Below are 27,693 nucleotides of genomic sequence, written 5' to 3'. Positions count from 1 at the left end.
ACAACAACACAGATGGGATGATTTTCCGGGGTGTAAAATAATGGTGCAAATACCAGTACAGTGTCACACCATCTTTTGGTTCTTTTATTAAAAGATATCTTCTCCAATAATATTTGCTTCTGACAAGAAATGTAATCGGAAATGCATATGCAATTAGCCACAAAAACCAACGTGTCCATTTCCTTTCACTGCTGTGTATCTTGATTAAATCCCAACAGGCCAACGAGGGTACAAGCTGGTAAATCTGGCCCTATGTCAACTTGCTGTCTCAGAGAACAGCAGTTATATTAAAGACATCTGATCTGATGATTTTTTTTTATTTCTGTGGAGAGCAATGTAGCTTTTTAACAGCAGTCTAAAGTCTGTTAAGATCAAAAAGGTGCTTAATTTATTATTATTATTTTATATAAATTAACAGAATCTCTATTGGATTCAGGTCAGGCCTTTGACTAGGCCAACTCCAATGTATGTCATATACGTAATTAGCATATATTTGCATATAACAGATTTCAATATAGTTTGGGAGCCCTTGACATCCATAGTATTTTTGTTAATTCTATCGATGTCTTTGGCTGATATCATTTTCCCACATTCTTTAAAATATCTTCTTTTATTGTTGTTTAACAAAAAAAAGAAACCACTAAAGGGTGAGCGAATGGTGAATAAATGGCAATTTTTGACTGAGTTATCCTCTTAAACAAAAACTAAGAGTCTTCAAATCAGTGTTTTTAAGGTCATGCCACAGAATCTCAATTGGATTCAGGTCAGGACTTTGACTAGGCCACTCCAAAGTCTTAATTTTGTTTTTAATTTTTGGTTTTCAGTAAGAGGTGCAAACATTTCCATATGTATATATGAAATTAAAATATGAACTTGTATGTGGTATACACAATTTGCATATATTTCCATATATCAGATTCAATATGGGTCAATAGCCACTGACATCCCAGTTACCCGTTTCATACTGCTCGTTCTGTGTGCACACTGTCAGCGCACAGACTCGGTCTCATGTCTCATGTGCTCTGCAGACCTACAGAGAGCCACACCTTTTTGCATCCAGCCGGGGTTTCTAAATTTACTAAAATGTCCGGGATTAGGTTTTGCTTTCGTTTTCAAAACTTTCCCTAATTTTATGCGCACAGCCGCGAGAGCGAGAGACGTTAAATAATTCATTCTTCAATCTAAACGACTTCGAAAAACTTTACTGAACACTCGAAGAGGACGAAATTACATCTAAATTGGCTGCAGAATATTTGTACTCCATTAAAAATGGGTAATCAACTCATTTGTCTCATTTAAATAAGCTACACTTTTTGTTCTTGTAATTATTACATTTTTATAGATATTGTCTGTTTTTATTCCTTTTTCTGTCATTTATTTCTCATTTGCTGTATATTTTTATTAATTTGATGATGTCAATATATTGCATATTTTATACATCTAAAATGCTTTGGCAATACTGTACAAAATGACACACCAATAAAGCAACCTGACATTGAATGAGAGATAGAGAGAAGTAGATTTGACCTGTCAGTGGGTGCACATACCTCCAGATTAGCATAAAAGAGAAATAGTGGATTTTTAAAATCTATTTCAAGTTTTTTTTTTACTTTAATCCATTAAAAAAAAGTTTAAACAGATAATAATAAAAATAGTGTTAAAAATCGAATTATGTTTTGTTTGTCGCATATAGCTAACTATTTATTTGCTGTGGGTGAAATGTGTTTCAATCCGGCTACCACCGCAAGTATATATCAAACCTGTGGGAAGCACTGCATCTAATATATATATATATATATATATATATATATATATATATATATATATATATATATATAAATATATATATATATATATATATATATATATATATATATATATATATATATATATATATATATATATATATATATATATATATATATATATATATATATATATATATTTATTCTATTGATGCAATGGCTTCCATTTTCCAACATTCTATAAAATGTCTTTTTTTTTGGTTTGTTTTAACAGAAAGACTTAGAGGGTGAGCGAATGGTCAATAAATGTCCATTTTTGGGTGAACTATCCTCTTTAACAAAAGCTAAAACAGTCTTCTCAAATCATCTATGACTTCCTCCAGTTGCAGAAATCATTTGACGTGCGTGCCGATTTTTAAATAAGAAGTTCCGTGCTTACTTTAAATGTCAAGCCAATCCTCATAATATCACCATTTGAGGAATTTCATCAAAAAGGCTGTTACCACTGGCAACATCCTCTATTTCCTCATAATGGCACGAGCGGTGTAAAAGCGGCCTGAGTGATGTTTTCCTCAGCCTCCTGCGGGGAATGACTCATGCTTCCCGAGGGCTTTCAGTCTTAACAGAACGCGCTACAGACAAGCTAATTATCAGCATGTTAGCATGTGTGTGCTAATTAATCCTACTTCTTTCGGGTCTCAAACTCCCAGATTTGTGTGCCACTGCCCCACTAGAACAGTTCTGCCGTTTATTGGCACAGCATTGTTTTCATTCAGGTCACTTGCTGAAATCAATGGGCTGGAGTGTTTGGCTCTGGAGAGCGCAGGAAAAAAGCATTTGTTGCAATGACTGATGTCACAAGCTTAAATCTTTTGTCGCAGGTTTTTACATTTCTGCAGGCGCAGGAAAATGTAGTCACACTTCAGCAGTTTTGTGTGGGAGTTCGCAAGCTTCTGTGATTATGACACATATGAAGTAGTGCGGAGAGAAATCGGCCATAGAAAAGGAATCAAATGAAGTCACTTTAACGTCTCCTGGACAGCAGATGGAGAGTGTCTGGAATTTTCTTCACATGTTGACTTTTGCAAGGATCTTTTGTGCAGTCAAAGTCAGAAATTTCAATGTAAACTCAAGCATTTTGTTTTTCAAAACTGTCGTATTTGAGAAGTAATATTCATATTTTCTATGTGTTTTTATGTGTTAAATACCTTGTGCACGGTGGCACAGTGGGTAGCGCTGTCGCCTCACAGCAAGAAGGTCGCTGGTTCGAGCCTCGGCTGGGTCAGTTAGTTCTGTGTGGAGTTTTCATGTTCTCCCTGTGTTAGTGTGGGTTTCCTCCAGGTCCTCCGGTTTCCCCCACAGTTCAAAGACATGTGGTACAGGTGAATCGGGTAAGCTAAATTGTCCGTAGTGTGTGTGTGTGTGAATGACAGTGTATTGAAGTTTCAGAGTGATGGGTTGCGGTTGGAAGGGAATCAGCTGTGTAAAACATATGCTGGAAAAGTTGGCAGTTCATTCCGCTGTGGTGACCCCAGATTAATAAAGGGACTAAGCCGAAAAGAAAATGAATGAATGAATCAATTCCTTGTGCAGATATATTCAATATTTTTATATTTATAAAAATGTCTTGTGCAGCCAAAAGTTATAAAAGAATATAGTATTTGATATGTATTATGCATATATTTTAATATATTTTCAAACAGCTTTTTAAGATGCCTTGTGAAATTAAAATCAAATATTTTAATATTCAGTATTTTTCATTTTGTAAAACTATCTTGTGCAGTCAAAAGTCAGAAATTTCTATGTAAACTCAAGCATTTTTTTGCAAACCTGTAGTTTTTGAGATGTAATATGCATTTTTATATTTTATTTTTGAATGTTTTTAACTGCTTAAGATAACTTGTGCAGTTAAAATTGATTATCTTAATATTTAATATTTTAAAATTTGCCAAGATGTCGTCTGAGATCAAAAGTTAGAGATCGAAGAGAACCAAATGATTCGAGATATTCTTTTTTCTAAATTATTTTCAAAATGCTCAGATTTGAAAATTTCTCAGTATGAACAAATTTAACTTTAACTTAAATCAAATGATCTAATGATCTGAATATGATCCATATTATTATATAGTTTTTAAAAGTGCTCACACTTGCAAAGATGTCATGTGCACATCAAAATAATGTTTTTCCTTATTTTCAATATTATTATAAATAATGAACATATTAACAAGCTCTATATAATGAATTTTTAAACTAGAAACTTAAAAGAAGTACATAAAATAAATTAATATACAATTAATTGAAAATTACAGATTATTTGCTATTTTACACTAATTAATAATAAAAATAATAATACATAATGACAAATAAATACAAAATTGGAATACAATAAGTAATCAAGCATTTTATGATAAAGATTAATATGAAAAAACAAACAAATAAAATTATTACAATGATAAATTAAGAATACACAAAATATTAATGAATATCATCAAAACAGATTCAAATAATTCAGTTGAAATTACAGTAAAACAAATGTATATGAATTTGATTTAAATTGCTATGTTTGAAATAAGCAGTTGCATGTGTAAATGAACAAATATAAAAATGTAGCAAACTAAAATATTTGAGACCAGTTCATAGGTTTTCACAGTAAACATTTGTTCCTTTTTCTCACATGAGGATGATCATATTTTTTGTTTTAGCTCTGTTTATGTTTATTTCTCTTTTATATTTTCAGAATGCCCAATAACTCTATGGCTATAAAGTGCCATATATTTGTCTTTTACATAGTAAACATACTGTATCTTTAATGTGAAGCTATAAAGCATTTAAATCTAATTAAGGTAAAAATATATTCTAGCAAACTCTTATCTAAAACTCCTACAAGCTGCCGATCCCCTAAGGCACACTTTGAACATTTTGTACAAGAAATGTGGGGTAATGAGTGTAAGAAATGTTCTGAGTAAAAAAGAAGAGCAACAAAAGTGTGAGCTCTTGTACTACAGTAAACGTCTGTCAGTGAAAGTGAGATCAGTGGCACCTGTTTAAGCTCTTTTAAGATGCAGCGAGGACATGTTCCATAAAGGGTGCGTTTGTATCGTGGAACAAATGTTGCTAATCATGAGGTGGTGGAGGCACTTCAGGACAGGAATGTGGAGAAAAGCAGCAGCGGTTTGTTGCCATAGCGACCAAAAAGCGCATCTTGTGGTGCAATGCATTTGTTCAGTCTTTTACCTGGAGTTAATGTGGATGTATAAGGTTGAAAGCACTTTCTGAGACTGGAATACAAAATCAAGGCAGGCGTATATATTGTAGGTTTGAAAATGTAAAGAAATAAAGTCACTTAAAGAAGGAGTTGAGGGGAATACTAAACAGTAAACAGAGAAATGGAAATCAACACTAATGGTTTTGCATTTAAAACACAGCAAAAGCTCTTTTTACTTCCATATTTATTCATAAGTGTTCTTAAAGGGCACATATGATGAAAATCATCTTTTGTAAGCTGTTTGGACAGAATTATGCACAGCTATAGTGTACCCACTGTCATACTGGAGTGATGGAAACACAATAAGTTTCTTTTTTTTACATTTCTGACATTAAAAATAGGATCCAGATCCCTCCCTTCGAGGCCGATCGCAATGTGACATAGGAGTGTGGTTTCCCCGCCCACCGAATTGATTGACAGCCACGTAATAACATGTCTTCATAGTAACGTGTATAATCATATCCACAAGACAGGATGTGCACAAAGCAACCGGGATTAAAAGATCTCTTCAGCTTTCTGTGATCAGCAGCACCTCAAGAATGAGTTTCACAAGGGTAAAACTTTTCTAAAACATGCATGTTTGTGCATGTTTCTAATAAAAACAGTAAAATCGCTACGTAATTCATCACCACAGCCGCATGTCAGTACAATTATAAAAGAAGATGTTTCAATCCTGGTTCATGGACGTTAAATCAGGTTTATTTTGTACATTAACATAATGGATATCCATACATCAGTGTATATTAACGTGTATCCTGTCACATTTGCTGTGCAAAAACAGTGCAAAGCTAAACGCATGCGTGTGTGTTTGTGTGTGTGTGTGTGAGCGAGCATGTGCACATGTGCAAACTTTTTAATGACATTGTGTGTGACTCGTTGTTGTAGAAAGGCTTGAATTAAATCCACAAAAAATACATCAAATAACCATTGGGAATGTTCTTACTGTAGTAAGGGAGATCTGCTTCATTCTTGTGTGTCAGTGTGCTGCTTATGCGTTAGATGCAGCAAGAGAAGCTACACCAATCGCAGCAATAGTGAGTGATCTTTTTGGCTCTGGCTGTTTCTCAATTCCAAGAACGCAGAGAACGGACTTGCGTTCTTTAGGAGACCAGTTATGCCATGTGCCCTCGGAAGAACGAACGCGGGAGACCACGAGAACAGAGAACGCGTCCTGTGAGAAATGAGATGCTGCGTTCTTCCTGATGGTCACGTGACCTTCACTCATTTTAAATGTAAAATTATTGAAACATTACAGCATTCATACAACGATTTATTGTTTTCCCCCATTTCACAATATATATTATGCATAAACACATTATAAACATACATTGCACAATACAAATAAAACAGATTTTAATACGAATTTCAGCAAATAAACACCCTTAATGTGTTTATGCCTTTATTAAGGTTTTCATGTTAATGTTTACTTTCACCGTCTTATTTAGGAAACTCCTGTCCTGAGGTAAATAGATTATTTCTCTGAACTTTTATAATAAATCTATATTAAATGCTGTGCTTCCCACTTCCAGTCGCAATGACTTCTGGGACTTCTAGAGCGAGATCGGTGCTCAAGTCTGCATCGGTGCGTCCTCGCTATCAAGAATACATCCAGGAAGTTTCACGCGTCCTCTGATATTGAGTATTGAGTATCTGGTATTGAGTATTGAAACTGAACTTTGTCAGCTGTTGATGACGTTACACGAGAACACGAGGAACAGCCTCTGACTTGCATGTGGGAACGGTGGGTGGGGATAACCAGCTCATTTGCATTAAAGGCACAGGCAACAAAAACTGCTACAAAGTGAAAACAGCTCAAATTTCCAATGTTCTGAAAGGTATAATAAATAATCTGATGGGTATTTTGAGCTGAAACTTCACAGACACATTCTGGAGACACAAAAGACTTATATTAAATCTTGAAAAAGGGGTAAAATAAGTGCCCTTTAAAGATGCATTATCATACAGAACTGTAAGTTCACTTGGTGTCACACCCTTGGCTCATTCCTGCAGCCCCAATCACCGCTCTTAAGCTGTGGTCACACTGCACTTTTCTCCCCATAGACTTCCATTCATACGCACATGAATGCGAACGTGGAAACGTAAGGTTGTGTGGCAAGTTTCGCAGATCGCTGCATTTGAAAGTTCAAGCTTGGTGAACTCTGACCTGCGAAATCGCATGACTTGACTGCGTGAGCCCAATCAAGGATCAAAACATGACCTCGCTGGACAGAAATGTAAAACATGGACAAATCGTATGCTTTTTCTTGTCTAATCATCTTGTTTAATCCCGCCCCTTTTCGCAGCGCCGTACTACAGAATTTCGCAAGCTCAAACTCTAGTGTGACTGCAGCTTCACTCACCATCCACTGCACACCACACCCGTGAACACTTACCTGATTACTAATCATCCGCACCTGCACCTGCAATCACCCATGCACTATATAAACTCACCTCATTCATTCGCTCACCGGTCAGAATCGAAGTTCACCTCAACGACTCTCCCTATTCCTCATGTGCTCCTCTGTGGATGTCCTCATTCTCCTGTTGATGCAAACACACCTGCTTAAGGGAAGTGACTAAAGTTATATTGTGTATTACCGAAAGAAGTGAATTTACTATTTGAACTGTGGGTGGGATCACTCTCTCTCTGCTACACCACTAGCTGCTTCGTTTCTCAGCTGTTGTTGCATTGCATGAATAAATACCCTTAAAGATTGATACATCTTTGTCTTCCAAATGAATAACTTGAGTACAAATGAATAACTTAATAATACTTTTAAGTAGATACATTTATATCCTTAAAAGTGGGCCAAGTTATTCCAATTTAGCCCTACTTATTAGTATATACATTTATATAGAAACATGTGGGACAATGGACTATATGCACAACTAGTGTTTTTCAGCCAATGATGAACTGCCGGTGAAAGCTTAATGTGACTATTTTCAATTTCACAAGGTTGCTTTTACAGCATCGATGTTGTAATGTAATTACAATACATTCAGTTAAACAGACTTAAGCATTCATTTAGTTGTTCAAGCACCAAACAAGTTGAAAGACCGTGTAACCGCTAGCTCCATCAGAATCAGCAGGTGAACACAGAAACTCTTTTAAAAATACTAGGTAAAATAAACTGTTGTTTTTATTAAGATCACTGCCCAGGTAGCAAAGAATTCTGGCCCAGATTTGACATAAATCTGTCACAGCAGGCATTCATTTAGCACTAGCATACAGCATGTGGGCCAAACATGGCCCTAGTTTGGCAGAGGTGACATCGTCTTTAAGGTGGCACACAATACTTGGGCCAGATGTCAAATGTAGTATTTGGCCCAGATGTTAATAATTGATATGTGGGCCATGTATGTTTGGCCTATCTTGACCCACGTTTAAAATAAATTTTAATTATTTTCAAATAAAGAAAAAAAAGTCTGTCAATCAGGTCACTTTGAGAAAAAGCACGCCCATATCACGCCTAAAGAGGAGTGCTTCATGTGTTCATCAATTTCAGTGCATTCGTGACACATCAACATTTCTGGCCAAGTTCAGGCCCAGTAATTCGGTTATTAACTTGGCTGAGACTTGGCCCAGATATGGTCCATGTTTGGCCCTTGTCTGGAAGCCAGACTTGGTCCAGTCATGTACCGTAATTCACTGCGGCATGTGGGCCAAGCAGAAGCTGATTGTGTGGGCCAGAGCTGGGCCAGAGAAATTTTGCTATGTGGGTGATTTTTAAAGAAATCAGATCTTAAACGTGGCAATTTTGTAATGAAAAGACTGGAAGTGCTGAGGCTGGCTAACTAAAAGTCTGTGTGGATATACCCATTTTAGTCCTCAAGTAGAACACTTACAACTATACTACTAGTACATACTTACTACATGAAGTATACATACGCTGTAGAAAAAATCTTGCTGAAATAATAAAGTAAAATAAAAAAAGTCCCGACTGGGTCATTTGACATTTCTTTGTGGAGTTTGCATGTTCTCCCCGCGTTCGCGTGGGTTTCCTCCAGGTGCTTCGGTTTCCCCCACAGTCCAAACAGATGTGCTATAGGTAAATTGGGCAAACAAAATTGTCCGCAGTCTATGTGTGTGAACGAACATGTTCACACATTTTCGCGTATGGATGTTTCCCAATACTGGGTTGCAGCTGGAATGGCATCCACTGTGTAAACATGCTGGATAAATTGGTGGTTCGCTGTGGCAACCCCTGAGGAGTAAAAGGGACTAAGCCGAAGTAAAATTAATAAATGGATGAAAATAAAAAAATAGATTGATAATTGGTAATAAATTTCACAATTAATTACAAAGAAATAGCAAGTTATGGCTCAGAATGTTGCCATTTTTACAATGTCACGTGGTTACAGTGTCATTGTGTAAATCATCCCAGCAGGCACAGGAGGTCAACATGACGTCAGATTGACATTGTACTCCAACGTCGTGGGGACATTGCATTTTGTTTGGAAATGAAAATCCTGTTTTTTGACTATTGACTATTTTGAGTAACACATTAAATAATCATCCAAATCTTTAAAAATGTTTGTGTGACTGAATTAAATACTCAAGATGTTAAATACTGTAGTAGTACCTGTATAGATCGGATTGCTCATGGTTAGTAAAAAAAGCACAGGTTTTGTGCTAAAGTTTGTGATCTTGCTATAATGTCTCTAAAATGAGTCACAGAGTCTGCAGGATGTTCACTATTTCATCTGCTATTGTAGTGATCAGTGACTTCTTGATGAAACTGAAGTGTTGCTTCATCTTATAGTCTTGGCTTTAGACTTCAAATGCACAGTCTGTTCAATGACCATCTGATGCATTAAACAGATCTTCTGCATATACAACCCACTCATAAAATCAAAGTGAACAGTGAAAAATCTCTGCTTGCTTGATTAAAAAACCTGATTTTAGTTTTAGTATGTGATCCTCTAATGTTAATAAGCTGTACTGATATGCAGCACGGGTATATTTACACATATAGAAAAATCTGTATTGATTGACATTAAATATTCCTTAAGTGCTCTCACATTGGGGAGACACATCCAAAACACAGCAAGAACCAAAACTGGTTCGAGTCCCAACTTGGCCAGTTGGCATTTCTGTGTGGAGTTAGCAGGTTCTCACTGTGTTGGTGTGGGTTTCCTCCAAGTACTTTGGTTTCCCCCACAGTCCAAAGACAATAGGTGAATTGAATAAACTAAATTGTCCCCAGTGTATGAGTGTGTGTGAATGAATGTGTATGGGTGTTTCCCAGTACTGGGTTGTGGCTAAAAGGGCATCCACTGTGTTAAAAAATATACTGGAATAGTTGGTGGTTCATTCCACTGTGACGATCTCTGAAATAAAGACTACGCTGAAGCAAAATGAATGAATAATTCATGATCAATTTTAAATCAACCATTAAACAAAATGAGGGGTCAGATAAAGGAAAACATGTACAAATAAAAAATCCATTTTAGCAATGTGCTTTCTCTTATTTGATTCCCAAGGAGAACAGACAAGACATCCGGTCTGTTTTTGCTTTTAACTTCACCTTATAATAATCCTTTAAGTCTGCATTGTCCTTTTGGATATCTGCTCTATCCTGGATTGTGAAGTCTGTTGCTATAGATACTGTGGCTGGAGGCTCTCATTGGGTGTTAGACTTATTCTCCATCTTTGATCCCTTCATTGGCTACTTTCTCCTGTATTATAGCATATGGATATGTTCAGTCATGTCTGTATGATATTTTATATTTGGCTGGGAAAGTATTTTTCCACATTGTGGTCATTTCTTATTCATGCTTCCATTCTGCTTAAAAAAATAAAACATTGTGGAAGGAGAAGTTTTTTTTCAATACCACAATCTCAAATGTTTTTGGCAGTAGATGGTATTTTGAACTGGCTGAGAAGTAACATGCAGTAAACACTGTATGCAATGAAGGAAAGAAGATGTGTTTTTATATGGAATTGAGGAAGTTTATTGAAGCAACTCACAAAAAAAGAATTCAATTATATTTATATAGACAATCATGTGAATGTGTTTTCATATTATCAATAAAGAACTAGGGTTGGGCGATGTCGGCCAATTTGGCATCGTCCGATTTTTAGAATATTTATGAATAATGAATGAATTAATAAAGAATTAATTATTTGTAGCCTACCATTTCAACTACCTGACCCGTATGGTCTTAGGTTTACCCATAATCAAATCATAAATAAGTAAAGATAAGTTACACACAAAACACCACCTGTCAATCACTTTTTCCGCAGGACTCTGGCATGAATAGGCAGAGTGATCTTTATTATAATAATGTCGACAAAATTGGTTGGTAAAAAAGGTGCACAGCCAACAGCAACCAACCAACAGTATCTGAGGGTTTCGCTAAAATTAAGTACAAGCGTGAAAGCAGAAGATTAAAACAGTGTACTGACGCTGTGACACATTACCTGATAGATTCAAAAGACAGAAGAGTCATTAGATAGAGACAAGATTAATTAAATATTACGTTTAACTACTATAATGAGACGCGATCCAGTGGTACATCCTTGATAAAATGTCCGACGTGAACTGCTTTCTGGGATTTTGTGCTCAAAGCATCTGCTGACTGCCTGGAGCTCAGATGCACGCATACGCTGCAGTGTGTGCACATGACTGTGTGTTTGTGTGTGTGGTCACGTGATATGTGTTTTCAGGCAATATCATGTGGATGGAGTGCTGCTCTGAAATGCTAGGTGAAATGCCAGTGTGGACGTGGATTGTTTTCATTCTAAAATGCCTGTTTAAAGCCAAGGCGTATTAGTGTAAACGGGGCCTGCGTGTGTATTTTTCGCGAGTAGGTTGCTGCTGCGACCGGGGGAAGGTGGAGGATTGCGATGTTGGCTCAGCATCGTGATGTCTATCGGCCATCGTCGATGGACCATGGCATCATCTATCAACCCAACCCTACTATCTTTCTAGATCTAAGAACTAAAAAACTAGACCTGTTTTTTTAATTATGTATAGTATTTATACTCAAACTTTTTTATTTTCTTCAATAATTTAACAGTACCATAAGTTCACATGTTTTCACATCCTTTTATTGGAAATTACTGTAATTAGATGTTGCTATCATAAATCCAGTAAATACAGATAAATAAAATAAACTCAATAAATAAAAAGCACACAAACAGAAAATAGTAATAGTAACAGAAATACATAAAATAACAATGTAATAATAATAATAATAATAATAACACATAAATAAATCAAATATGATAGTTACACGTTTACCGTGCGTCTTACCACAGTGACCTTATTCATCCTCCAAAAATGCCAAATAATTTCCCCATCTTCTCTGATAAACATCCAATTTATCAAGTAATGTATAGGTCATTTTCCCCCAATTCTGCAACCCATTCTGTCGTTTAGTAGTTATATATTTATTTATTTTTAATAATTAATTGATTTATTGGGCAGCACGGTGGCTCATTGGTTAGCATAGTCCTAGCTGGGTCAGTTGGCATTTCTGTGTGGAGTTTACATGTTCTGGGTTTCCTCCGAGTACTCTGTTTTCCCCAACAGTCCAAAGACATGCATTTTAGGTAAACAAAATTGGGAGTATGAGTGTGTGTGTGAATGTGAGAGTTTGGGTGTTTCCCAGTAGTGGGTTGAGGCTGGAAGGGCATCCGCTGCGTAAAACATATGTGGGAATAGTTGGCAGTTCAATCCACTGTGGCGACCTCTGATAAATAAGAGACTAAAGCAAAAGAAAATGAATGAATTAATTTATTAATGAACAACTGAAAAAATAAATTATCTAAAAAAACATTTAACTTGATTATTCAATCAAAACACACTGCTATATTTGAATGGCTGCCAATAGACTTGCCTTTTATATAATATAGACAATGATCTAAAGAATATACTGTATGATCTTCTCTTTTGTATAGTTAAGTTGTTTTTAGTTCAATACTCCATTCCAGGCGGTGGCAGTAATGCACCAATAAGCTTGGTTGCCAACCACCATTAAAAACGACGGAAAAGAGTTGCCTTTTTATGCAGTTGGTGCAGTTATATCACCTACTAGAAGCAGAGGAAAAGAGTATTATTAAATCAAAAATTATGAGAAAATAACAACAATATTGGGATCTAAATGATGTGAGTCGACATTTATATAATATCCAAGAAAAAGTTGGTGAAGGCAGAATGAGGGGCAGAAACCTAAAGGAAGAGGGTCACCCATTTTCACCCATTTTAGAATAGGACATAATGGACTGAATCAGACACTACACATAATAGGCAATCATCCAATAGATTTATGTAAAAAATGTAAAGGAATGAGTAACACATGTTATTGGAATGTAGAAAATATGAGGAAGAAAGAAGAGACATGCTTCAACTAATAGAGAATAACAATGTAAACATTAATACTAAGAATCTCTCAAAAGAACCCAGAATATGGTTAAACATCTTATAAAATATCTCTGATGCATAGAATATATGAAGAGTTTAGACGCAAAAACCTCTAAATGCCGTCTGAAATTTTCCTCAAAAATGAGCATTTTGATCAGGTTTCTGTGTGTATGCTCAGTAATATAACTTTTATGGCAAAGAATAAGGCTGCATCCGAAACCGCATACTTCCATACTATACAGTACGCTAAAATCAGTATGCGAGCCGAGTAGTATGTCCAAATTCATAGAATTCGAAAATCAGTATGCGAGAAGTACCTGGATGACTTACTACTTCTGGCAAGATTCTGAAGTGCGCATCGCATGCATACTGCACTATCCCATGATGCCCCGCGAGAGAATTCATGAATGGGAATAAAGCGACGCAACTGAGGCAGGTAGGTCACGTGACCATGACAAAACTTTTCACATTCATACTGTATAGAACGTACTTTTCTAACGGCTGAGTAGTATGTTTAAATTCAAATGCAGTACCTACTGAGCAGCAGGCGGTTTCGGACGCAGCCTAAGGGATTTTCCTGTTCTTTAAAGTGAAATATCACACATAAACAAAGGAAGCTGATAAAAATGTTTTCTATGTAAATTTCAGATGGCACTTAAAGGTTTTTTTTTTTTTGCATCTGAACTCTTCAAATATTTTTTCCCTCTCTTGATTGTCATCTACTGTTCCACACTCCAGTTCGGTAGGTGGCGCTAATACACCTTTAAAGCTGGTTGTCAACTGCCAATAAAATTAAAAGAAGAAGAAAATATCATCTACCAGCAGGGGATAGTGGGGTAAAAGCAGGAAATGATTAGTCTGTAAACCTAACCTCTGGTCCACACTCCGGAGCTGAAGGTGGCGGTAATGCACCAAAACGCTGGATGCCAACCGCCGTAAAATTATAAGAAGAAGAAGAAGAAGAAGAAGGGGTAAAACCACAATGCTAGGAAGCCATTTTGTTGTCATATGACAAGCAGGAAATGATATCAAACAGGTCCTCATGATTACTCAGTGGAAAGGTCAGTATTCTGAGTCTATTTCTGTCTAGCATTTTGAGCTATTTATGGCATTGCAATGTTAGATTAGTTTCTCAAGAGAGTTGAGAGTCAGTTTACTCAAAGAAAACCTTGTGATATTTTTGAAAACCAATTCATTGTTTGACATTGGGAAACAAATGTTTGATTATGATTACCCTTTTAAGTATTTGAGCTTTTAAGTTATTTGTCTTTTTTGTAAAAAATGACATCTGTTTTCAAAAGTGGATGAAGTCAACACAAATAAAAAGGTTGTATCATTTTAGTGGATGCATGTAAAACTAGCTATATTTTTGCATTCGAAAACACTTTCATCAGTTCAGAGAGCCATAGAAGTAAAGTTGGTTTTTTATTTGGATATTCAGACATTCCCTTTAATAATATAATTTCAGGAAAGTCTTCTTTGCAAATTCTAAATAGGGAAATCAAATAAGCAGCAAATGACTATCAAAGTACAACATTGTTCAGTGAATTAGATAGGGTTAATGTTGTTTAGAAGTCATACTTGCATGCTAATTCCTATTGAATATTCAAAGTAACATGGTAAACAATATAAAGACTGCTAAACGAACGAATGTGCGAATATAAAACCAACTTTACCTCTATTAATCGAGCATTATGCAGTTATTTAAATTGAGGTAAAGTTGGTTTTATATTGACACATTCAGACCTTCACCCTAATAATATAATTTCAGAAAAGTGTTATTTGCTAATTTTAAATAGTGAAATTATATTAGCAGCAAATGACTATCAAAGTACAGCATTGTTCACAGTCAATTAAATAGTGCTAATGTTGTTTTCAAGTCATTCTTGTGCCATTTCAGACCAAATATTCAAAGTACCATGGTAAATAATATAGGGAGCATGTCACAAGTTGTCACTAAGCAAATGTGCGAATATAAAAATAACTTTTCATCAATGTTATTAAATGACAACAGAAATGGTTGTCGTTTGCTGTATTTAGTTTTAAGCATAATAATAAATGAATGAACAGTTTGAGTTGTTTTTGTTTTATTTGATGGGCCAATTAAGAGTAAAACAAGCATTACTCTGCATCCATATTAGTATTTCTTTGAAATGTTGGCATGTATTCTCCATTTGTTTCTGATAACAGAGCTTTGATAACTGCTGGATTACCTGAAAGCATATTTACAGTACTTGAGATTATGAGGATTTATCTACATTTGAATGCAAGTAAAGTGTTAAGGGTTTTAAACAATTTTAATAAAAATAAAAACATAAAATTGGTGAATTAATGTTCCATCATCATTCACTATAACAAACGATTGAGGTAAAGTTGGTTTTGTATTCACACATTCAAACTGTCTCCTTAATAATATAATTTCAAAAAAAGTATTATTTGCAAAATCTAAATGGTGAAATCATGATAGCCAAAGACTATCGAATACAGCATTGTTCACAGTCAAATAAATACTGCTAATGTTGTTTTCAAGTCATAGTTACATGCAATTTTAGACCAAATATTCAAAGTGCAATGGTAAACAATATAGGGAACATGTCACAAGTGGTCACTTGATAAATATATGTGAATATAAAACCAACTTTAGATGGCGTCAGAAATGGTTGTTTGCTGTGTTTATTTTTTTAGCCTAATGATAAATGAATGAACAGTTTGAGTTGTTTTTATTTTATTTTATGAGCCAATTATGAGATAAGCAAACATTATTTTGCATCCATATTGGTATTTGTTTGAAATTTTGACATGTATTCTCCACCTGCTACTGATAACAAAGCTTTGATGACTTCAGCATTACCTGAAAGCACTGTGATATGTTAACAGCACTTGAGTTTATGAGGAATTATCTACAATTGAATGAATTAAACTTTATGTGGTTTAAAAATATCAATTAAATAGTGCTAATGTTGTTTTGGAGTCATACTTGTGTGATTTCAGACTGAATATTCAAAGTACCATGGTAAACAATATAGGCAGCAGTTGTCATTTAAATGAATGAGCAAATATAAAACCAATACAGTACATTTGTTAATTGAGGTAAAGTTGAGGTAAAACATTTACTGATTTGTACTAGAAATATGTAAAAGAATACATATTTTTATTGTTTTAATTGTTCTAAAAATGCTGACGAATGGATGAAGCCTAGTGGTTTGAAAGTATAAAGATTTAAAATGACAGTAAGTTCATATTTTGGTACTGAACTGTAATTCTTAAAGGTTAAAGAAACACTTGAGTACTTTTTTGAGATTAATAGATTTGTGTGTCTTGAGCATCATCTTAATTTCATTTTCCGGGTTTAAAATCATTATTGGTGCTGGAACAAAATCGGTGATGTAGCGCTCGTCTGTCTGTCCAGAGATGATGTGTTGGTTTCTCATTATTATTCATAGCTGAGTTTTCTTATTCTGCTGCTTAATTATTTATGACTGCACATGATTTCCGATCACAGACCCATATGGACAGACCTGCCAAGCTGTGAGACAGTGCACGGCACGCAGTATTTATGTGTTGTTAAGGGTAGTTTGTGTTTGTTTCCATGATCCACAGGGTTTGTTGCATGGTTTTCTCCCGCAATGCTGTCCGGGCTACAGATACACCCAACCGGTTTGTCTGCAGCAAGCATTTTTGTCTGGAGAGCAGTATGAGAGTTGGAGAATGGTGGACTTTTATCAGTTCGTTACTGTTCAAACACATCGCTTTTCCGTGCTTCTGTGTTCGCTTATATTTATAATCTACAGGTCACCGGCAGGGCTAATTGTTGGAATAGATAGGACCTGCTGTACTGCTGTCCACTGTGTCTGGATTCAGGAGTAGAGAAGTCCTCCTCATTTATAGTTATTACATGATTATCTTTATAATGATATAATAAATTGTGGTTATATAATATATGAAATTAGGAATTAAATTACTTACTGTTTATTTCTTTGCATTTTAACTTTGTAAACTATAAAATCATGCATCTCCTTGTGTTTTTTTGTTGTTTTTTTTTTTGTCTTGACTTTGTGAGCTAACTGACACCAGCCACGCCCGCTCCTCCCTTCTGCTCACAGCGCTACATGCACATCATGTAGCAATTTTTGAAAAAATTCTGAGGTAGACTTCAACTGAAAGAGGGGGATGGGGGGTATTCATGACCCTTTAAAAATAGTGGTTTTGATATAAACACTGTTAACAATTTCCTGTAAAATCCACAGTAAATCAATTACAGCAAAAACACTCTATTTTCATTTACAGTTCCATTTAGCATATGTATTTACAGCATTGTTTATCTTTACTGTAAAATATACACCATTTTTCACGGTGCAACTTTTAAATACAGTAAGGCTCAATCCCAATTCTACCCCTTAGGCCTTCCCCTTACCCCTCATTTTCTGCGTTCACGTGAAGGCGTCGGGGTGTCCCGGTTCTCTTTAACCTGAAGGCACAGGGCTAAGGGGAAGGGGTAGATAAATTTTTCAGGACCACACTCGAAGCCAAGGGGTAAGAAAATTTCCCAGAATACACCAGCTACAACGGCAGCATGGCTGCACCCGGAAATAAGGAGATCCACAAATTAGTATTGTTTTGTCATTATTTTCGAATTTTTACAACAAACAAAACACATGTTTTAATACATTCATAACCACGTTTGTGTTTTACCGTCAAGCTTAAAAAAAACAAAAAAAAAAAAAAACGCTAAAATAAAAACTATTCTGTCACATGATGACACTCGCATACCCTCTCAGAAAAGTCTAGTGCTGGGAATGAGCTTTTTACAGTGTCTGCTATAATGTTAATGTTGTTTTCTCATTTTTACAGATGAATATGGCCACTGTGTAAATGCACAGTATAGTTACGAACTTATTGCCAGATTAGGTTGTTATGATAACATATGCCTTCAATGATTTCCTGAAGATAAATAGCAAAAAATAATGCAACTAGAATAACCCCTGCAGTCACGATCGTCTGATCTCATATAAAGCACGAGATCGAGATGACGTATGATGACGTGTGCAGGTGCTGTAGTGCTGTCCCAATTCTTAGGGGTACATTTCGAAGCCTTTCCCCTTTCACATTCAGTTTTAAGGGCCAAGGGAAAGTGAAGGTGTATCATATAGGCGGTGTGGTGGCTCAGTGGTTAGCACTGTCGCCTCGCAGCAAGAAGGTCGCTGGTTTGAGCCATGACTGGGTCAGTTGGCATTTTTGTGTGGCTTTCCCTGGATGCTCTGGTTTCCCCTACAGTCCAAAGACATGGGTTATAGGTGAATTGAATATGCTAAATTGGCCATAGTGTATGTGTGTGTATGCAAGAGTGTATGGGTGTGCTGTGACGACCCCTGATTAATAAAGGGACTAAGCCGAAGGAAAATGATGTGTCATCACATGATTCTGGTTGTAAATATGCCTGTATGTTCTATATAAGATTTTATAAACAAACCTTTGTGATCTCATAGTGTGACAATGCTGACAATATACACAATACTTTTTTGGTTTAGTGATGATCATTTAAAAGGATAATATTGCACTTGGACCAGTATTTCTCCTTGGCACATCAGTGTCCTAGTCTTCATGTTTTTGGCTTCATTGTGTCCATTGCCTTATTAGGACACTTAAGTCTTTCTCTCCACTGTGTTTATGTGACACGTCAGGATTTTTGAGGCCTGTTTTTCGTGCTTATTTACTTTTGTAATTGGTTGATTGGGTTTTGTCACTAAATTTGTCTTGCTAAAATGTGTCATTTTTGAATATTTGTTATTCTAATGATCACTTTTCCAGTCTGCGGTGACCCCCAATGCACACTTGAGGGGTTTTCAGAGCTGTAGTTGCGTCAGTCTTTCCATAGGAATAGGTTGTAAATGCTTATATAATTTTTTTGGTTCAGAACTGTACATGAGGTCTACCTTTATGGCCGAAAGAGCAAATAGACTGTTTTACATAAACCTTTCAAGACACTGCAAATCAAAACATTTGTGGGTATTAGTCTTTTTTTTTTTGAAATAACATGATTTTTGACTGTTTAATAATAGACACAAACCCTTTAAAATGTCCTGCCCTAAACTTGTCTTACGAGTCTTACGCTGCCTTTACAGTTTATGCTACCAGAAATGTTCTACTTTACCCTTATGAAGCATTCATTTTTTGTTGGGAAGAATAGGAACCATGGTGGACACAAGGTGTATTTTTGCATTTTCTTTTTTTCAGGAAGTTTTATTTAGTGTATTGAAGATATTTATATGTAAAAATAAATATTGACCACATTGTCTTGACTGAAATCTGTCTAGGACATGCAGTTCAATATATGCTGTTTATAAAACACAAAGTACATGTAAAAAAAATTGACAAAGTAATGACAACAAATACTAACTTTAACAAATTTTAATATGTTAATCAGATTTCAAGTACATTTTTGTAGTTAATGTTGAAATTTTAGACAGCTTGACTGATGTAAGTTAAGATGTCTAAAAAAAGTTGACTTGATTTAACAAAAAAAATTAAGCAGCAAGATTTTTTTTTACAGTGTGATTATTTTTGATAATTCAAAAGGCCATTTTTTTTGTGCAAATAACATTTTATAAGTCTAGAACAGTGTTTCTCAACCATGTAACTGGAGGACCACCAACACTGCATGTTTTGGATGTCTCCTTTTGTCTGTTACACCCCTCAAAGGTCTTTCAGTCTCTGCTAATGAGCTAATGATGTGAATCAGGTGTGTTTGGTTAAGGAGACATGGAAAATGTGCAGAGTTGTTGGTCCTCCAGGAATGTGGTTGAGAAACACTGGTCTAGAACCTAAGTGTGTGGAAATCATAAAGCATATCACTTCACAGTTTGTGCTAGCAGTCCCTTTTCATCTTTCGTTGCTAGGCAAATATCAATCCATTCTCTCAAGGGGGTCGCACACTGGATGTGCTGCACAGCACCACGTTGCGCACTTGACAGTTGGAAATAACACACACACACACACACTGCATGCTCACATTCGCATGTTATTTAAAATGAAACTATTCAGATGGCGCTTTGTGGTGTGGCAGAAATATGAAAAGTGTGCTGAGTCGTACCTGGGCACCTCGGACAGCCTCCCACTTACATGGCACGTCATGGAGTGGCACATCCGGTGTGCGACCTCCTTCAGAGGATCACAAACAAACAAACCATTGCTGCAGCACTGATGCAAGTTTTTTTTTTTTAATGGGGAAAATTGAACAGTTCTGTGATTGGCTCCTGTACTAGTAGGCAGGGCTTTATTCGCCATATTGACCGTTACACTCTTCCCCATTCAAAACTATATGAGTGACATGTCTTGTATATTCTATAGTATTTGATATACAACACCAAACCAAACAATATTATGGTTGGGGGGTATCGTTTGGGGGTTATTTTGATACCGGTGCTAAATCGATACTTTTAAAATGGTACCGTTGCCAAAAACGTGCCTGAACCAATACTTTTGAGCCACAAAATTTTTGAATTCAATTCACCTTTGTTTCTATAGCACTTTTACAATGTAGATAGTGTCAAAGCAGCTTCACATAGAAGATTATAGTAAATTGAAATGGTGTCAATCCAGTTTTCAGAGTTTAAGTTCAGTTCACAGTGTGGTTTAATAATCACTACTGAGAGTCCAAACACTGAAGAGCAAATCCAACGATAGACAGCGGCGAGGAAAAAACTTCACCAATTGGCAAAAGTAAAGAATTAAAAAACCTTGAGAGAAACCTGGCTCAGTTGGGCACTACCATTTCTCCACTGGCCAAACGTCTTGTGAAGAGCTGCAGTCAAGGCGCTGGAGGCATGAAGCTGGACCTCAGCAAAGACTCGTCTGTCCCTGAAGCATCACAGGAATCAGTCTCATGCTCTCCACTCCTCCATGACCACCACAGCAGCTGCTCAGGATACGGCCTGGTCCAGGATTATGGAAACCTTGGGATCATCTCGTCGCTGGTCTTGGATCGAATCAGTGGCACTGTGTATTTTTTTGGTGGATGACTCTCCAAAAAACTCTAGAAAAATCTTTTATTTGACAATTTTTTTAAAAATAATTTTAATAGAACAATATAATTAAAGTTTAAAGTAAGCATCAGTTCATATTTTATATATTTGAATTACATTAATTTAATTCCTTTGATCATTTGTTGGTTAGCATGAATTTAAGATTTGCATTATGAAATTACATTAGCTTACTACTAACCTGTGGAAAGGCTGTCATCAAAATACTGAACTCCTTTTTTCCAGGGTTGGGGCTTGTGGCTGTGTTTACATGATTATCAGTAATCTAATGATTTGCTTTAATCTGAATAAGATAGTAATATGATAAAGCTGTTTACATGAGTTGCTTTTTAAATGTTCCTTTCATGATCCTGCCTTACATGTTATAGTACATGGATTGATTAACGTCATTGCGTCACCTCGCTATCCATGTTTCCTCCAGAGTTTAATGTAATTTCAGTTGTTTCATTTTTAATTTTTCGACTTTAACTGCAGTTTCACTTTAATTCGGGAGAATTTCATTCATGCCCCCATGACAAACTGAGGTATTTGATGCGAGCATTAAGTAAGGACTGGTGGAAGAGTGCTCTTTTAATGGAATTTGATACTGCACATTGAATGGAAAGAAAAAACCTCCGCATATCGCAACGCAGGTGTCTGTGGTTCTTTAAGGTAATCAAAAATCACTGTTTACATGGTAGTCTAGACTCTTAATCAGAGTATTGTCTTAATCATGTTAAAATCGCTGCATTGGTGTCCATGTACATACTCATTGAAGGTGTCAGATGATGTCGCAAGCTTTCAGAGACAGCGCATTCCTCTGCCTTTAAGTTGATTCCAGGAGCCCTCAAATGTGTCATTAAGTTTGATGTGTTTCCCCCTTACACTCAACTTTTGTAAAGCATCTGCTTCACGTTGCTGTGTCAGAATCCTTGCTTGTAAAATACGCTTCAGATTGCTTTGTTTAAGCAAATTTGATGAACGCGATCATGCGTTTTGATCTGAAGTAAGTCGCTCTCACTCACCGAATGCGCTGTACTGTGTGCGTTGCATGCGTCCGCTCCCTAAGCAACAAGATCAAACGCCTGACATCGCCTGTCCGCATTCCTTCAAAGTTGTTTAGAAATAAATGTTTAGAGATGGTGTGACAACGTGTACACAGACTGAAAAAAATTATTCAAAGATGATTCCTTGGATTTACTAAATTTTTTTTACGTTAGGTGGTTGTAAACAATTTATTTGGGCTGAATTTAAACAAACAAATTAAGTTGAACATTATTAAATTTCATTTGTTTGTTTAAATTCAACACAAATAAATTGTTTGCAACAGTTTTGCATGCAACACTTTTTTCAATGTATGTGTGCCTTTTGATGCACCCCTTGATGTTTCTTACGTCCTTGTTGCAGCACTAGCGGCACCAAAATTAGGGACCGAAACTCGTATGCTGATTCATACCGGTTTCAAAGGTACCTGTGCTATAATGGCACCGGGTTTCAGTACCCAATTCTAGACAATATATCACTTTTCACTGTTGGAAGAAAGATCAAGCTCCCAAAATGCAATTTAAAAGCATAAATAAACTGGGCAAAATAAAAACATGACTCACAAAATATAGAAAACTGCTATTTTATGAATATTTTTTACCGTGTAGGTGCGACTTAGGTTGCATTTTCAGGAACTCAATACTGCATATTTTGAACAGTCGACACACTAACTTCTTTTTAAAGATGAATTTAACGATCCAGAGAAGAACGTATTTGCCAGCAATGTTTTTTTCTTCTTTCTTTTGATGCATGTCCATCTGTTAGTCTGTGAGATTGACATCCTCTCTCTTGAAGATCATATTAGTGTTTATAAGCGTTCCTGAGTCATCAGTGAGCTCTTCACGGATCCACTCCTCCGGCTAAAGAGCCAAAGTTGCTTTTGATTAAACCACGAGAGGCTCCTCTGAAGAGGACATATCTTCTGCTCTTCTTATCATTTCATGTTCTCCCAAAGGTCTACTTATAATGTTAGCAAAGTTTTAGCAGTGCCAAAAACAGTCAGTATTTAGTTTTCCATGACAATTTTCCACTCTCTCCCTGACCCTTTGACTGTGTCCCAACCAGGCGTGATGCAACAAGCTTCAAATCAGTTTGTCTTTCCACTTGCAGACAATGTTTCACAATACCAGATCAGCATTTTGGTGGTGTAAACTTGCCTGTTTTATTTGAACTTACATTAAACTGTTTAAAAGTGACAGTATGTTTGCAAAATACAGCATAAAATGAATAAAAATCTAATTTTTCATAACTATTTTAAACTCAAACCTTGAAAGCACAAACACACCCTGCTTTGCATAACTTTGTCCATTTTGTTCTCTAAATGGAAACCAAGTTTAAATTTTTAATGGTTTATTATTGTCAGGGCACCTTGTTTAGTCCTCGTGACCGTAGGAAGCTGGTTTTAGTGGTGCTTTCACTTAAATGCCTGTGGTAAAATGAAATGGAATTCAAATGAGATCTTCTCGTGTGTTGTTTCTCAGAAAATGACCTCAGCAGACTTGATATACCAATCAAAAATCAATTATTGCAGTATATAAGAAAGTTGTAGAAGCTCAATTATTTCAAAACTGTTTTTAAGATTTCTGTAAGTTTCAGTTTAGTGTTAGTTTGTTTTATTGATGGTTTTTGGTAGTTTTAGTTTGTTTTATTAATGGTTTTTGGTAGTTTTAGTTTGTTTTATTAATGGTTTAGTTAGTTTTAGTTAGTTTTAATAATGTTTTTGTTGTTTTAGTTTGTTTTGGTATGTTTTATTAATAGTTTTTGTTAGTTTTAGTTTATTAATTAGTTTTAGTTTTTTAATTTTAGTTTGTTTTATTAATGGTTTTTGGTAGTTTTAGTTTGTTTTATTAATGGTTTTTGGTAGTTTTAGTTTGTTTTATTAATGGTTTTTGGTAGTTTTAGTTAGTTTTAGTTTGTTTTAATAATGTTTTTGTTGTTTTAGTTTATTAATTAGTTTTAGTTTTTTAATTTTAGTTTGTTTTATTAATGGTTTTGTTGGTTTTATTTATTTATTTATTTATTTTTTTGCTGGTTTTAGTTTGTTTTATTAATGGTTTTGTTCATGTTTGTATGTTTTATTAATAGTTTTAGTTTATTTTATTAATGTTTTTTATTTTAGTTTGTTTTATTAGTGGCTTCGTTAATTTTAATTTGAATGGTTTGATTTTAATTTGTTTTATTAATAGTTTTGTTGGTTTTAGTTTGTTTCATTAGTGGGTTGATGATTTTAAATTGTTTTATTAATAGTTTGTTTTGTTTTAATTTGTTTTATTCATGGTTTTGTTGGTTTTAGTTTGTTTTATTAGTGTTTTTTTTTTTGTTTTAGTTTGTTTTATAAGTGTTTTTTTAGTTTTAGTTTGTTTTATTAATGGTTTGATGATTTTAATTTGTTTTATTAATAGTTTTGTTAGTTTTAGTTTGTTTTATTAGTGGTTATCATTAGTTTTAGTTTAGTTTTGAATTTGTGAAGACATTTCTGTGTGGGTATATATATATATATATATATATGTATATATATATATATATATATATATATATATATATATATATATATATATATGAAATGCGAACATTTGAAATGCTTTCACATTTTGAAATCACACGTTGAACATGTATGAACACGCGCAACACATGAAACCTTTTCTTGGAGCATTTTAAGAGAATAGTGTGATCTTGATCTTGAAAATTACAAGTCCCACGTGTGATCCACATGTGATTTTAATGTGATGTGTTTTTTGTTTGAATGGTCTGTACCTAACTTTGTCAATTCTGCCAAATGCAGTCCAATAAAATGTTATAAGGAATAACTTTGTCTCTGTTTTGAAGTTTGTTTTTATTCGTGTACTTTGAGTTCTGATGAAAGATTTCTGTGGTGTTTACATAGTGGCGATGAGATAAAATAGAGATGCGTTTGAGAAACAAGCATCTTCTTAGATGTTTATCCTTAAAATAAAATAGCCTCACTACACTCTTGTGTATCTTTTGTGTTTTTGAATTTCAGATGTGATTCAGACTGTTCTCAGATATACTAAATATCAAATGTCATAAAGTTGTAGAAAGCTTATAATGAGACATTTTAGCATACAGAGAAGTTTTGTGTGTAAAGTACATTTGTCATTTTGTATATATATATATATATATATATATATATATATATATATATATATATATATATATATATATATATATATATATATATATATATATATATATATATATATATATATATATATATATATATATATATATATATATATATATATATATGTGTATGTGTATGTGTATGTGTATGTGTATGTATATGTATATGTGTATATATATGTATATGTATGTATGTATATATATATATATATATATATATATATATATATATATATATATATATATATATATATATATATATATATATATATATAATTTTTATTTTTTTATTTTATTTTATTTTTTCACTATTTTCTTTTAAAAAATCCTTTATTATCTGTGTTTTTGTCCTGTCATTGTCATTCTCTCGCTCTGTGGAAACTTCACGGAAACACAGACCTTGCATCCATAAACACACCTTGCAATAACACAACACAACCACCTCCAAAGATCTGTATCACATTTTCTGTTGTGTCTGCTAATCACAATTCTGTTTATTATTATTATATACAGTTGAAGTCAAAATTATTACATTATATATATTTTTTCTTTTTCAAATATTTCCCAAATGATGTTTAACAGAGCAAGGAATTTTTCACAGTACTTCCTATTATTTTTTTTCTTCCAGAGAAAGTCGTATTTGTTTTATTTCGGCTAGAATAAAAGCAGTGTTCAATTTTTTAAAAACATTTTAAGGTCAATATTATTAGTCCTCTAAGCAGAACAAGCCACTGTTATAAATGACTGGCCTAATTACCCTAACTTGCCTGGTTAGCCTAATTAACCTAGTTAAGCCTTTAAATTGTACTTTAGACTGAATACTAGTATCTTGAAAAATATCTAGTAAAATATGATGTACTGTCATCATGGCAAAGATAAAAAAAAAAAAATCAGTTATTAGAAATTATGATTTTGTTTAGAAATGTGTTGAAAAAAATCTAATAATTATGTATATTTATGTATTATTTATTTAATTATTATTTATTTATTATTTTAATTTATTAAAATTTATTAAAATTTGTTTATTTTATATATGTTATTTATTTTTGTTTTTTGATCAAATTCAGAGTTTTTTGGATCTTAAATAACTGAGATGAGATCAACTGAAAAAATTTACTTCTTGATTTTTCAAAACAGGTCAGCATCAGCCACTTCTGCTCATCTTTACCATCTCAAGAGCTCACAATGCACATCTGGAGAAGTTGTTTTGAATAATAACACAATTAAAAATACACTTCATTTGCAAAGTGCACCAAAACATAAGGAAATCAGATTATTTTTAAGCGCACACCCCCAAAACAAGATCCCACTCTGCATCGCATAACTTTGTCCACACATCACACTATAAACGCAAGCCAGGCTGTGATATAATTACTGTTTCCTGACATGGGTCCAGCCCTTTTTTTTTTGTTTTGTTTTTGGACCAGACCCTGTCCGCCAGCATTAATTTGCGTTCTTGACAGCTTTTCTGAAAGGCAGAGCGCCTGTATGGGACATGACTCTGAGAGGAGGCAGTCGTTTAGCAGTTTTTTTTTTTTTTTTTTTTGCATGCGGGACAAAGAGAGATAAGAGTTCAGTGCTGGTGCAGGAGCTAGGGCTCTCTCCAAGTTTAGCGTTTGGTGTTTGCCTGAGCATTTTCTGTGATGTGGCCTCCGTGGCCTTTTGCGCTGGGCTGTCAGTGAGAGAGAAAGAGGAGAGCAAGGCTGGAAATCAGGCAGAGCTCACGGCAGCTGGGGACAGTCTGACTGAAGCCTGGACTCGTGCTCTTAAATGGATGAGGATGTGACCATCAAACGAAAGCTTCTCCATAAACCTATCTTCAGGTAAGAGTGTGTGTGAGGGATTCGCCTTTGACTTCCAGGTGTCTTGGGTTTAAAGGGAACTTTTGTTTTGAAGTCGCAGATTTTGTTGTCTTGTGCTTTATGCTTAAAGTTTCTTTTGTGGTGCTTTAGCATGTGTTGCTGTTTCTAGAGAGCAGTGAGGTGGAATGAAGATCAGATTGAGTATTTGGGGTGTTTTACCTGGGATGATTAACTCAGATTTGTGTCTTGTTGAGTTTTTGAAGAGATCAGCCAAGGTTATTATAGTCTTGCCTTTTTTATTTAGTTTTT

The 27,693-nt window shown here is 34.8% G+C and overlaps 1 protein-coding gene across 2 annotated transcripts in view; it reads left to right on the top strand.

The window, feature by feature from the left end:
• The window catches only part of pde1a (phosphodiesterase 1A, calmodulin-dependent), a 145,838-nt gene that overhangs the window by 26,998 nt on the left and 91,147 nt on the right, over positions 1 to 27,693 (top strand). Inside the window, exon 1 of one of the 2 annotated variants that reach the window (XM_056465854.1) lies at positions 27,155 to 27,405. The exons of the other annotated variant lie outside the window; for it this stretch is intronic. Within the exon in view, the coding sequence (XP_056321829.1) occupies positions 27,353 to 27,405 (53 nt within the window). The 5' untranslated portion in view covers positions 27,155 to 27,352. Of the gene's footprint in view, positions 1 to 27,154; positions 27,406 to 27,693 lie in introns of those variants that run through there. 2 annotated transcript variants of the gene reach the window in all.

The sequence above is a fragment of the Danio aesculapii genome, chromosome 9, assembly GCF_903798145.1.
Source record: "Danio aesculapii chromosome 9, fDanAes4.1, whole genome shotgun sequence".
In the NCBI taxonomy this organism is placed as follows: domain Eukaryota; kingdom Metazoa; phylum Chordata; class Actinopteri; order Cypriniformes; family Danionidae; genus Danio; species Danio aesculapii.
The sequence above is the reverse complement of the archived record's forward strand: the minus strand, read 5'-3'. Positions and strand labels throughout refer to the sequence as shown.